Source organism: Pleurodeles waltl, chromosome 5 (genome assembly GCF_031143425.1).
Source record: "Pleurodeles waltl isolate 20211129_DDA chromosome 5, aPleWal1.hap1.20221129, whole genome shotgun sequence".
NCBI classification, from domain to species: Eukaryota; Metazoa; Chordata; class Amphibia; order Caudata; family Salamandridae; genus Pleurodeles; species Pleurodeles waltl.
This window is the reverse complement of record NC_090444.1, coordinates 124023704-124036479: the sequence shown is the minus strand read 5'-3', so window position 1 is coordinate 124036479 and position 12776 is coordinate 124023704. Positions and strand designations below refer to the sequence as shown.

The 12776-nt window shown below is 43.6% G+C and overlaps 1 protein-coding gene across 2 annotated transcripts in view; it reads left to right on the top strand.

Moving 5' to 3' along the window:
• KIF13B (kinesin family member 13B) overlaps window positions 1-12776 on the top strand; it is a 537272-nt gene that overhangs the window by 276157 nt on the left and 248339 nt on the right. For both annotated transcript variants that reach the window (XM_069233796.1, XM_069233797.1), the window contains exon 13: window positions 2001-2135. In XM_069233796.1, coding sequence (XP_069089897.1) covers window positions 2001-2135 — 135 coding nt within the window. The remainder of the gene's footprint in view (window positions 1-2000; window positions 2136-12776) is intronic.

Below are 12776 nucleotides of genomic sequence, written 5' to 3'. Positions count from 1 at the left end.
CTGCATCCACAGCACCATCAGACTGGTAGAGAAGATGTACAACAAATGCAAGAGGCCTCGATTTTGTACAGAGTATCTGAATTTACATCCCTGTCAATTCCCAACACTGCTGTTATCTAGGAAAGAGTTGAAGAAGCAGCTGTTTAAAGAATACTACATCAGAACACACTGACAATCCACTTACACTCTCAGTACAAGGCCACCCCACCAGTAACTTGTTGACTGTATCTTTGCTTCTGACAGTATACATTGTTCTGCTGCAATCGCCACTGTACAAGTACCACATACATACATACATACATACATACATGGTAAGGATTGGGAAGGCACACTTTTCTTTGTGCTTGAATGTGAAGTCTAGCTCCTTGTTTTGGCAGGCAAGTGGTTCTTTCACTCCACAGGTACAGCTGCAAGGGACCTTTGGAGGCTTCCAAGAATTAGACCTGGTCTGTAGGTAGAGGGCAGCCCTGCAGGAATTCCCCTACTGAGTTTTCAGTCTTCTTCTGTCCTTTATGGTTGTACAAGACCTCTGTCATGATTAGTAACCTTGAAGAAAGTATTTGCTGAGGAAGGCCAGTCCAGGCTAGTCAGTGGTGCTGCTGCTTTTGAATTCCTTACAGTCCAACCAATCCTGAAGAGTACTATGTCTCCAGGTCTGATGTCCTTGTGTTTGGGGCCTGATGCCCTGCTATCCTTCCTGAGACCTGTTTGGGCTGGGTTAGAAATATGGAATTGGTGCAGGTGAGGAGGTCATTTTGCAAATTGATGACGATCACAGGGAAGAAAGGGTAAGGAATGATTATACTTGGGTGGAGAATCCCAGCTAACTCTTGGCTACCTCCTCAACCCACATGGCATATCTTGTTTTAGGGAGGGGTCAGAAATGAATGTTCTGGCTAGAATGTCTGAGATGGACATTGCCATCTCAGCCTAAATGAGTTCATGATCCAGTGGACTCCAGCACTCGCCTGTCAAGTCAAAGTGTGTTTGTTCCCAGTGTGAATACAGTTCACATTTGATAAGTATCCTTCATACATATCACAAATATGATTGAGGCGCAAGATCAGTTTTGGGGAACTGAAGAGAAGTTTGTAGACCCTGTCGAAAAATAAAGTGCCCAGCTTTGATGTCTCAGATTGATTTGAATGGAAAACCCACAATAATCGTGCTTGTTTCCAAGCTCATGAAGATAAACGCAGAGGACCAGTCAGGAAAAATAGAGGACAAGCTTGAGCAAGCCATGCACAAGTAAGTAAAGGACTTAGCTGAAAGCTGACTTACCTGCCAGTTAAAGACATTCAGACTTGTGGGTCAGTAACTGTATGTATAATAGGACTGGAGTGATGGACTTTCTGGTGTGCATAAGCCAACCTTTATTACATGGTGGCTAATGTTCTTCACCTCCCCCTTTTTAATTTTACCAAGACGTGCAGTAATGTGTCATAGCTAGTTATACCCAGCTGCTCTTTCAATCACCTCCAGCACTGCCAGATGTCACCCAATTCACATTTGCTACCAAAAGGAGCCACCAATTGGTGTTGATTGCCAAGCCTTATGTTTCAAATGTGCCGGCGTCTGCTGATCTCTGGACTCCCTGCGGCGACTAATCTGATTTTTATTGGTTTCCTTGATACCGAACCTATATTTCAACTACAAACTTGAACAGTGGGCATAGGTTGTAACCCTTCTTTCTATTGTCTCACAAACTAATTCTTGGTATGCCGCCCCAGAATGGATTTTACTACAGTATGCCTCTTTAATTTCCCCCGTAATTAAGACTCTCATTGACATTTTTTTATCTTTCCAGATTTCCTGTATACAGAATTGTGAAAATAATATTTGACATTATGCCATTTTCTTTCAAAGTTCGTGCTGCTATTGCTCTGTCCTGCGCTATGCAATTGGTGCAACTGTGTGTATTGACCTGAGTGGCATTGCAAACCTGCACTGTACCTTTCACTAAACTTAATTAAAATATAAAATGTTTATTTCGTCAACAGGAGCGCCAGAAACAACTTGAGAGCTTGGGGATATCTCTTCAGTCTTCTGGAATTAAGGTTGGAGACAATAAATGCTTCTTGGTGAACCTGAATGCAGATCCGGCACTCAATGAACTGCTTGTCTATTACTTAAAGGTAAGAAGGTGCTATGTGAATACAGAAAATGAGAGAATATTTCCAATTTATAAAACAAGCTTAGTCGATATCAAATCTTTAAATGCAAAGTCAATGTTTTAGATACTTTAGCCTGGTGTAGGTTTCACAATTTGAAATTTTCTAAGCGAGGAGTGTGGTCTCTGGGTGCACATTTGTGTAATTTGTCACAAAAGGAGAAAGCCAGGACTGACAAGAGTGAAACAAAGGGGCAGCTGGGTTTATTAGTGAATGAAAAAGGCCTGAGGTAGATTCAACACTGTGCAGCCTTAGTATTCTGGATGCTCATTTTTAATAGCACTGCAGAGCTCTGAACATGGGCACTCACTTTTTTACAAATTAAGCACTGTGTGTAAGTGCAGCATTCTGTTTTTAAAGTGGTGGTTTTTTTGACTAATGAGAAGAGGCTGAGAATTAAACAGTTAAAATTGCCATAAAAACGTGTTTAAAGTTGTAAGCGAAGGGCAATGTTAGCCCGAAAAATGTAAGAGAGTCTTCTAGCAACTGTGTGTCTTACTTGTATTAAGAAGAATCAGCTTCCAGATTCTCTTACATCGTCTTTCAATACATAAAATTGTCATTGCTCTAGTTCTTTCGGTCTGCAGTAGTCTCCTGTGAGATGTCCTTATTACTTCATCTGCATGTTTATAATCATTCATGATTCATCCTGCTAAACACCCTCTTCAAAGAAACAAATCAGCTGTGGTACATATTAGTCCCTCGTCTACTAGCATTTTTTATCTCCTACTAGTACACGTTTCCCACTACAACAAAGAGTGAAGTCTCATCTGTTTCACCCATCATTTGTCTTCTTAATTTAAGTAGTGCATAAGCTGTTATTATATACTGTTTGATTAACTGAAAAATGTTTTGACAGGTTGAGGTCCACATAAATTCTGCAATTTTGTTTAAGGAACTCCTGAAAGATTGTTTAGTCTGGCAACATTTTTAATAAACTTTGCGTAAAACTCACAGAAACCAATAAATGAGCGTATTTGTTCTTTCTGTTGGATCGGAAACATTAATGATAAAATCAGTGCTGGGTTTGGGTTTCATCTTATCCTTTGAAAGAGTATGTCCTAAATTTTCAATTTTGTTCACGCCAAATATGCACTTATCTTTTCCAAGTGTTACCCATTCTTCTGCAAGGTCACTAAAACTTCTTCCAACACCTTATTGTGTCTCTCTTCTGTCAGTATGCACAGAAATGTTGTCCGATAAGACAGCTACATTGGGAATATCATCCAGCATCCTGGTCATTAACTTTTGCAATACTGATGCCAGTCCTAATGACATTTGTACCATCAGGTGTGACGAAGCCGTCAAGTGACAAGAATGTTCATCCAAAAACTACCTGATGGTACACTGCTCAAAGATCCAATTTCGAGAAGAATTTGGACTGACATACTGTTGTAGTTAGATCATCAATAAGAGGTATAGGGTAGTTCTCAACCCAGATTGCATTGTTGAGAGATCTTAAATCCTTGCAGAAGCGTAAATCACCTGTTTTCTTTTTTGCTAGAACAATACGTGACTACTGTAGCGTAGTTTCTACTCGTTCAATAATTCCCTCCTCCTGCATAGTCTTTGAGATCTGTGTCAATTCACCCCTAGTGCTATGTGGTACATTGCGAAGTCTATGCTTCACTTGACCCATCCCCTCTTTGACTTTAAAACTGTGTACAACATCTTTTATTTGACTCATCCTATTACCAAAAACACTTTGAAATTTGTGTTTCCATTTCGACTGATCTGATACAGAATTTCTGATTGACCTGGACACTTGTGACCAGGTGAATTTATCATGCCAAACTTTGTGACCAGGTGAATTTATCATGCCAAACTTTGCCTGATGCTATCACCCCAATACATTTATACCCTTATGTGCTACATAGATTTTCCCACGTATGGTTTTGTTCTCGAAAGAAATGTCACTCCGAAGATACCCATCCAGAACTATTTTTCTGCCTTGAAATACAGGGACCACTACATCTGAAGGTAATAACATCTTGTGCGCCAAAAATTCTTTATACTTGTCAGTTGAAATGATTGTTATTCTTGCACCTGAATTAATAAGGTGAGACATAACATAGCTGTCAATTTTCACTGACACCAAAGGATCACCGTACATTTTCTCATGTTGTACACTGTTAATGTGCACACAGTCCACTGTTAGTACCAACTCTTCTATTTTGTTTCTCTACCTCTTCAGGTTTATCACATCCCCCATAGCCCTGAACACATCTAACAGGAACATGTCTGCCACCCCTTCATGCTTTTCTGAAATGTCTTACTTTTTTTCCACCAGCAGCATTCCTGTGCAACTGCTGAACAATTTTTAAAGCTAGAAACATATGTGGTTGATCTGCATCTAAAACATGTCAATTTCAACTGACCACGCCCAACATTAACATTTTTCACACTCTTTTTCTGACTGTCCATGCCACTTTTGCTCCCTCTTCCATAATTTGCATTGTCATTTGAAGCATGTGACATTTCATTCTGGGAACTAATATTCACACCAGATATGTGTGGGTGTTCTTCTAATTGTTTAGCATCCAATTCCAAACATTCTATGCTTTTAGCTATATCATTGATGGATTCTTGCACGATAACAGTTTTTGCTGAATTTTCTTTGAATTGTATCTACGTACTATTTGATTCAGAATCAATTGCAGTGTAAACCCCTTAAACTCACAGTAGCGTGCCAGCATTTCTAAAGCAGTCACATTGTAAAAATAATTGTATTTGTGAACTACAAGATTTACTTTTCCTTCAGAATATACTCTCAGTTGTTTAACTGCAAGTTGAAATTCATCCATTTCCTCACCATCCATACCAGTACATTGTAGTAAGTGGTCAAAGACGTTTTGACCTTCAATTCCCAGATAGTAATAAAGTAAACTTTGTTTCCTATTCGATTTAAATTTCAAACCATCTATCTCACCTAAGTATGCATTAAAAGAAATGTACCATAACAGCCATTTTACTGGTGGCTCACCAGGTTCCTGTAAGAAAGGACTAGGTGGAGTAACAGTTTGCATTTTAACCAATATAGTAATAAAAAACTAATTAATATTAAAACACCCTTGCAGAGAAAATACAAACATCAAATGACCCAATATATATATATAATATTTAAGCGTGCCAGTTGCTGTTGATACAAGTGATATATTGATTTTATATCCGTCCTTTTCACAAAAGCGTGCCAATTGCGGTTGACACGTATAAACATCAAGTTAGATGAATATTCAACTTTAGCTAAAATTAAATGATGAGCATATCACTGGAGATATGCTCTTAACTGGTGTGCATATCGCCGAACAACTGCTTAAAAAAACATAGACTGCTTCCACTGTACACTCAAGATGGCTGCAGCATGCCCCCTCCGTTGTGTGACAAAACTAAGTATTATGTTAAATGCTGACCGATTTGTACACATACAGTGTTACAGCGCTCAAAGACAAACGCGCTGACAGATATATCCGGACACAAATGCAAACAGACCTCAAAGCGCTTAATCGTTTTAAACAAGTTGCCAAAATAGCGCAAGCACACAGCCAAAAAGCGTCCTCCTTAGTTCATGATCCACGTGCCCCACAATATCATGTAAACCATACCTTATTAAAACATAGGCAAAGTCCAATTCCAGTAAAAACAAGGAATCTAGTTTTTTTTTTTTTTTTTAAGTTTACCTGCAAAGTCCCATGCTTGTCGCCAAATTTGTGAAGATTCCAACCATTGATGCTATTTCCCAATATATGTTTTTATTGTAGTAAACACAGACACCAAGTATTACGTCTGAAGAGCCCAGGAGATCAGCACCAACTGACTCCAAGACTCTCTCCCTCTACATCATCACATTCTACACTACACATTCCATTCCATTGCATTGCTTATAACAAAAGCTCAGTAAAATACTAAACACCACATTACCTTATCCCGGTGCTGAGTTTGTAAATTAAGTAAATAAGTAGCGTTAAAACATTGTCAGGGCCTAGAGTATTCCACGGGAGGCCACTTCAGCTTCCACATCCTTCCAGTGCCGCTAAATGCGAGTTCTATCTTTATTTTCGAACTATCACACTCAAGGAACTGTGACCATTTAGATTTTTCCATGTCATTAAAGCTAAAAAAAAAAAAAAGGCTTGATGAGGTGATATTTTAATTTATATTGTAATTTCCAATGCTCTGCTGATGTGTGTTTCTCAAAAATATGCAGACAGCTCCACCATGTGGTGGCCTGTCAAAAATAAGTGCCAGTGTTGAATAGTAGGTACTGGAGCCGAGCACTGGCAAACACTGGCACAACTTAGGCACTGCTGCATAGCCTGCAATTTTCCCTAAAAGAATTTCAGGAGGTCAAACCTGACAAAATTTTAACAGGGGAAATTGCTGGGTAAATATGTGTAGAAAGCATCTAAATCTGCTTTTACTCCCCATTTGGGGATAAATACTGATCCTTGGTGAATCCATTTTTATTGTGTCTAATAAATAACTCGTCTCCACTGGCTCTTTCCTAATAAAGGCCTTAGTAGTTAATTTCGAAACTTTGGAATATTCTTTGAAACATTCTAAAAAATCGTTGACATCGACTGGTCTATCTCTAATATTAATGCTCCTATGACGTTACCCAAAACGCCACAAAGGACCACAAGTCTGCACCATTTTTTGTGTTTTCCACCACTGGTTTTGAACACAGCAGTACAGAATTAAACTGCAAGTATTCTGTGAGCAGGAGCAAGACAGATCCCAGCTGTACATTGATGGTTGCTTGTCATTTGCTGGACAGCTCATATGACAATAAATGCATATGTGATTAATTTCATCTCAGTATGTCAAAGTGGAGAGCACAGAAAAAAGTCTGGGTTTCGCCTTCTGTACCCGAATCATTTTCTATAACAAAAGCATGACGTGTTTGTTGCTAGATCACAGTGGTGGAGTGTGTGCAGTTTACCCAGGATTCCCACCAACCTCCTAAAAGTCTACAAGTAAAAACATTGTTTAATATAGATTGGTGTCTAGTCCAGCTTCCTGTCAAAAAGCCTTTGATGAGGTTACTCAGGTTGTAAACCTGGGAGATACAGAAGGCGTTGAGTCCGACCTACTTGAACTTGGAACCCAAAAGAACCATGTAAAAGCAAGTACGCAGTGTGTGCCTAGTTCTGTTAAATTGTGCCTTCAGCAAAGATTACATCCTCAAACACTAGAGTCACACAAATTCCCCATAACTTGTCTACTGTGAGCCACAAGTGCCCCATGAGTGCAACTCCTCATCATTGCACTTCTAATGGAATGTTATTTTCAACTGCTGTGCGGCCAAAGAACACAACTAAAATGTATTCTGTTAACTTTGAACTTGATGCACCTGACAGCTGAGAGGCAGCCTCTGAGCATATTAGGAATAATATTAGTTCCTCTCTTGTTTGCACTCACCCACATTGTCCTGTGCCTCAACAAACATGGCCATGCATTGCATCACACCTCTCCAAGTTAATATATGTGAAGATGTATTTGTTAGTGCATGCCACTGGATTGGTCGCAATCCCCGCATGACTGCATTAATTAAGAACTGGCACACTAACCATTGATGAACATGCCTCAAAGGGGAGTTGAATTTGGTCACAGATGTGTCTGTGTAGAATTGGTGGCATATCATCAACATTGCCCTCTGTGTGCGATGAAGCAGAAACATGTTCTACAAAAGTGACTTCTAGTGGTGGATGAAGCAGGAAGGATGTTCTACAAGAGTGACTTCTAGTGTAGTACAGAGCAGGAAGGATGTTCTACAAGAGTGACTTCTAGTGTAGAATGAAGCAGAAGGAATGTTCTACAAGTGTCTTCTAGTGTAGGATGAAGCAGAAAGAATGTTCTACAAGAAGCAGAAAGAATGTTCTACAAGCATGACTTATGGTGTAGGATGAAGCAGGAAGGATGTTCTACAAGAAGCAGAAAGAATGTTCTACAAGCTTGACATGGTGTAGGATGAAGCGGGAAGCATGTTCTACAAGAGTGACGTCTAGTGTAGGGTGAAGCAGAAAGAATGTTTTACAAGAGCGACTTCTAGTGCAGAATGAAGCAGAAAGAATGTTTTACAAGAGCGACTTCTAGTGTAGAATGAAGCAGAAAGAATGTTCTACAGGTGACTTCTAGTGTAGGGTGAAGCAGAAATAATGTACTACAAGAGTTACTTGTGGTGTAGGATGAAGTAGAAAGGATGTTCTACAAGAGTGACTTCTAGTGTAAGATGAAGCAGAAAGGATGTTCTACAAGAGTGACTTCTAGTGTAGAATGAAGCAGAAGGAAGGTTCTACAAGTGTCTTCTAGTGTAGGATGAAGCAGAAAGAATGTTCTACAAGAAGCAGGAAGGATGTTCTACAAGAAGCGTAAAGAATGTTGTACAAGCGTGACTTATGGTGAAGGATGAAGCAGGAAGGATGTTCTAGAAGAGTGACTTCTAGTGCAGGAAGAAGCAGAAAATGTTCTGCAAGAGTTACTTCAAGCGTAGAATGAAGCAGAAAGAATGTTCTACAAGTGACTTCTAGTGTAGGGTGAAGCGGAAAGAACGTTTTACAAGAGTGACTTATGGTGTAGGATGAAGTTTAAAGGATGTTCTACAAGAGTGACTTCTAGTGTAGGATGAAGCAGGAAGGATGCTTTTCTACAAGAGTGACTAGTGCAGGGTGAAGCAGAAAGAATGTTCTACAAGAAGCAGAAAGAATGTTCTACAATAGTGGCTTCTAGTGTAGGACGAAGTAGAAAGGATGTTCCACAAGAGTGACTTCTAGTGTAGGATAAAGCAGAAAGGATATTCGACAAGAAGCAGAAAGAATATTCTACAAAGGTGCAGGCTGAAGCAGAAAGGATGTTCTACAAGAGTGACTTCTATTAATCCAGTCCTGGGGTATGCCCTGTTTCTCACTTCTCGTTCTGCAGTTTCCTTCATGATGTATTTTGTTTGATTATTAATAATGAACTTCCTGTGCTAAAATTAGGGTTTTTACTGGTTGTAAAATTCATAGAACGGTGATCAAAACAATGGAAGCAAATTAGCTGTGCGTTTATTTTGGGGCTGGAACTCGGGGGGAGTGTTTTCTACTTGTTTGATTTTCTGTAGAGCGCTTGATGTGTATGGTGCTCTCGTAGATAGATATTGTGGACTAAAAATGTCATCAACCATGTAACATAGTATGGACTATGTCTTCTGCTCTTCCGGTCTTCTGTTTTTCTGTCTTCTGTTCTTCTGTCTTCTGTTCTCCTGTCTTCGGCTCTTCTACCTCCTCCGTCTTCTTCCCCTGAGCCTGCCCTCCTGCTCCTTCCTCATCCCCCTCCCTCACTCGCCTCCCCCTCTCTCACCCCTAGCTAACCCGTTCGCTATCTACCTCCCTCACTCCTCCTATCTTCCTATCTCTCTAGCTCCCTATCTCACTATCTAACTCCCCCACTCTCCACCTCCTCCTACCTACCTATCTGTCTATCTATCTATTTCCCTATCTATCGACTTCTCTATCTATTTTCTCTATCTATTTCTCTATCTCTCCCCCCTCCCGCCACCCCCTCTACTACCTATCTCCCTATCCTCTCACTCTACCTCTCTCCCTCACCCACCTCTACAACCCCCCCTCCCCTATCTTCACAACCCTACTCCTATCTCTCTCCCTAATCTCCAAACCTCCTAACACTCACCCTCCTCCACCCTAAAACCCCCTCCCCCAGCTCCTCTCACTCTACCTGTCCCCCCCCCCCTCCCTCGCGCTTTCCCGCCGCGACCTCCTGCACGCCCCCGCCCCCCAGCTCCCATTCGCCCCCAGCTGACCCCTCCCCCCCCCTCCTACCTCTTATGGCGGCCGCTGCGCGACAGTGGTAGCGACCCTTGACCCAAGGGTAGGTCGCTCCCCCTGCCGCTCCTCCAAGTTCCCGAGTTCCTGTGTTCCTGAGACCCACCTAACTGTAAGTACCCCCCTCCTCCCAGCCCCTCGCCCTGCCCCGCGCCACTCACCTTCTCTCCTGCTCCTGCTTCTTTTCCTCCTCTCTGTCTCTTCCTCCTCGCTCCCCCTCTGCAATCTTCTTCTGTGTTCTTCTGTTCTTCTCTTCTGTTCTTCTGTTCTTCCCTTCTGTTCTTCTGTGTTCTTCCGGTCTTCTGTGTTCTTCTTCTCTGTTCTTCTCGGTGCTTCTGTGTTCTTCTTCTCGGTTCTTCTGTGTTCTTCTGTGTTCTGTGTTCTTCTGTGTTCTTCTCTGTTCTTCTCTGTTCTTCTCTGTTCTTCTCTGTTCTTCTCTGTTCTTCTCTGTTCTTCTCTGTTCTTCTGCTCTTCCGATCTTCTGTGCTTCTGTCTTCTGTTCTTCTGTTCTTCTGTCTTCTGTTCTTCTGTCTTCTGTTCTTCTGTCTTCTGTTCTCCTGTCTTCGGCTCTTCTACCTCCTCCGTCTTCTTCCCCCGAGCCTGCCCTCCTGCTCCTTCCTCATCCCCCTCCCTCACTCGCCTCCCCCTCTCTCACCCCTAGCTAACCCGTTCGCTATCTACCTCCCTCACTCCTCCTATCTTCCTATCTCTCTAGCTCCCTATCTCACTATCTAACTCCCCCACTCTCCACCTCCTCCTACCTACCTATCTGTCTATCTATCTATTTCCCTATCTATCGACTTCTCTATCTATTTTCTCTATCTATTTCTCTATCTCTCCCCCCCTCCCGCCACCCCCTCTACTACCTATCTCCCTATCCTCTCACTCTACCTCTCTCCCTCACCCACCTCTACAACCCCCCCTCCCCTATCTTCACAACCCTACTCCTATCTCTCTCCCTAATCTCCAAACCTCCTAACACTCACCCTCCTCCACCCTAAAACCCCCTCCCCCAGCTCCTCTCACTCTACCTGTCCCCCCCCTCCCTCGCGCTTTCCCGCTGCGACCTCCTGCACGCCCCCGCCCCCCAGCTCCCATTCGCCCCCAGCTGACCTCTCCCCCCCCCCCCCTCCTACCTCTTATGGCGGCCGCTGCGCGACAGTGGTAGCGACCCTTGACCCAAGGGTAGGTCGCTCCCCCTGCCGCTGCAGCTCCTCCAAGTTCCCGAGTTCCTATGTTCCTGAGACCCACCTAACTGTAAGTACCCCCCTCCTCCCAGCCCCTCGCCCTGCCCCGCGCCACTCACCTTCTCTCCTGCTCCTGCTTCTTTTCCTCCTCTCTGTCTCTTCCTCCTCGCTCCCCCTCTGCAATCTTCTTCTGTGTTCTTCTGTTCTTCTCTTCTGTTCTTCTGTTCTTCCCTTCTGTTCTTCTGTGTTCTTCCGGTCTTCTGTGTTCTTCTTCTCTGTTCTTCTCGGTGCTTCTGTGTTCTTCTTCTCGGTTCTTCTGTGTTCTTCTGTGTTCTTCTCTGTTCTTCTCTGTTCTTCTCTGTTCTTCTCTGTTCTTCTCTGTTCTTCCGATCTTCTGTGCTTCTGTCTTCTGTTCTTCTGCTCTTCCGGTCTTCTGTTCTTCTGTCTTCTGTTCTTCTGTCTTCTGTTCTCCTGTCTTCGGCTCTTCTACCTCCTCCGTCTTCTTCCCCCGAGCCTGCCCTCCTGCTCCTTCCTCATCCCCCTCCCTCACTCGCCTCCCCCTCTCTCACCCCTAGCTAACCCGTTCGCTATCTACCTCCCTCACTCCTCCTATCTTCCTATCTCTCTAGCTCCCTATCTCACTACCTAACTCCCCCACTCTCCACCTCCTCCTACCTACCTATCTGTCTATCTATCTATTTCCCTATCTATCGACTTCTCTATCTATTTTCTCTATCTATTTCTCTATCTCTCCCCCCCTCCCGCCACCCCCTCTACTACCTATCTCCCTATCCTCTCACTCTACCTCTCTCCCTCACCCACCTCTACAACCCCCCCTCCCCTATCTTCACAACCCTACTCCTATCTCTCTCCCTAATCTCCAAACCTCCTAACACTCACCCTCCTCCACCCTAAAACCCCCTCCCCCAGCTCCTCTCACTCTACCTGTCCCCCCCCCTCCCTCGCGCTTTCCCGCCGCGACCTCCTGCACGCCCCCGCCCCCCAGCTCCCATTCGCCCCCAGCTGACCCCTCCCCACCCCTCCTACCTCTTATGGCGGCCGCTGCGCGACAGTGGTAGCGACCCTTGACCCAAGGGTAGGTCGCTCCCCCTGCCGCTGCAGCTCCTCCAAGTTCCTGTGTTCCTGAGACCCACCTAACTGTAAGTACCCCCCTCCTCCCAGCCCCTCGCCCTGCCCCGCGCCACTCACCTTCTCTCCTGCTCCTGCTTCTTTTCCTCCTCTCTGTCTCTTCCTCCTCGCTCCCCCTCTGCAATCTTCTTCTGTGTTCTTCTGTTCTTCTCTTCTGTTCTTCTGTTCTTCCCTTCTGTTCTTCTGTGTTCTTCCGGTCTTCTGTGTTCTTCTTCTCTGTTCTTCTCGGTGCTTCTGTGTTCTTCTTCTCGGTGCTTCTGTGTTCTTCTTCTCGGTGCTTCTGTGTTCTTCTTCTCGGTGCTTCTGTGTTCTTCTTCTCGGTGCTTCTGTGTTCTTCTTCTCGGTTCTTCTCGGTTCTTCTCGGTTCTTCTCGGTTCTTCTGTGTTCTTCTGTGTTCTTCTGTGTTCTTCTGTGTTCTTCTGTGTTCTTCTCTGTTCTTCTCTGTTCTT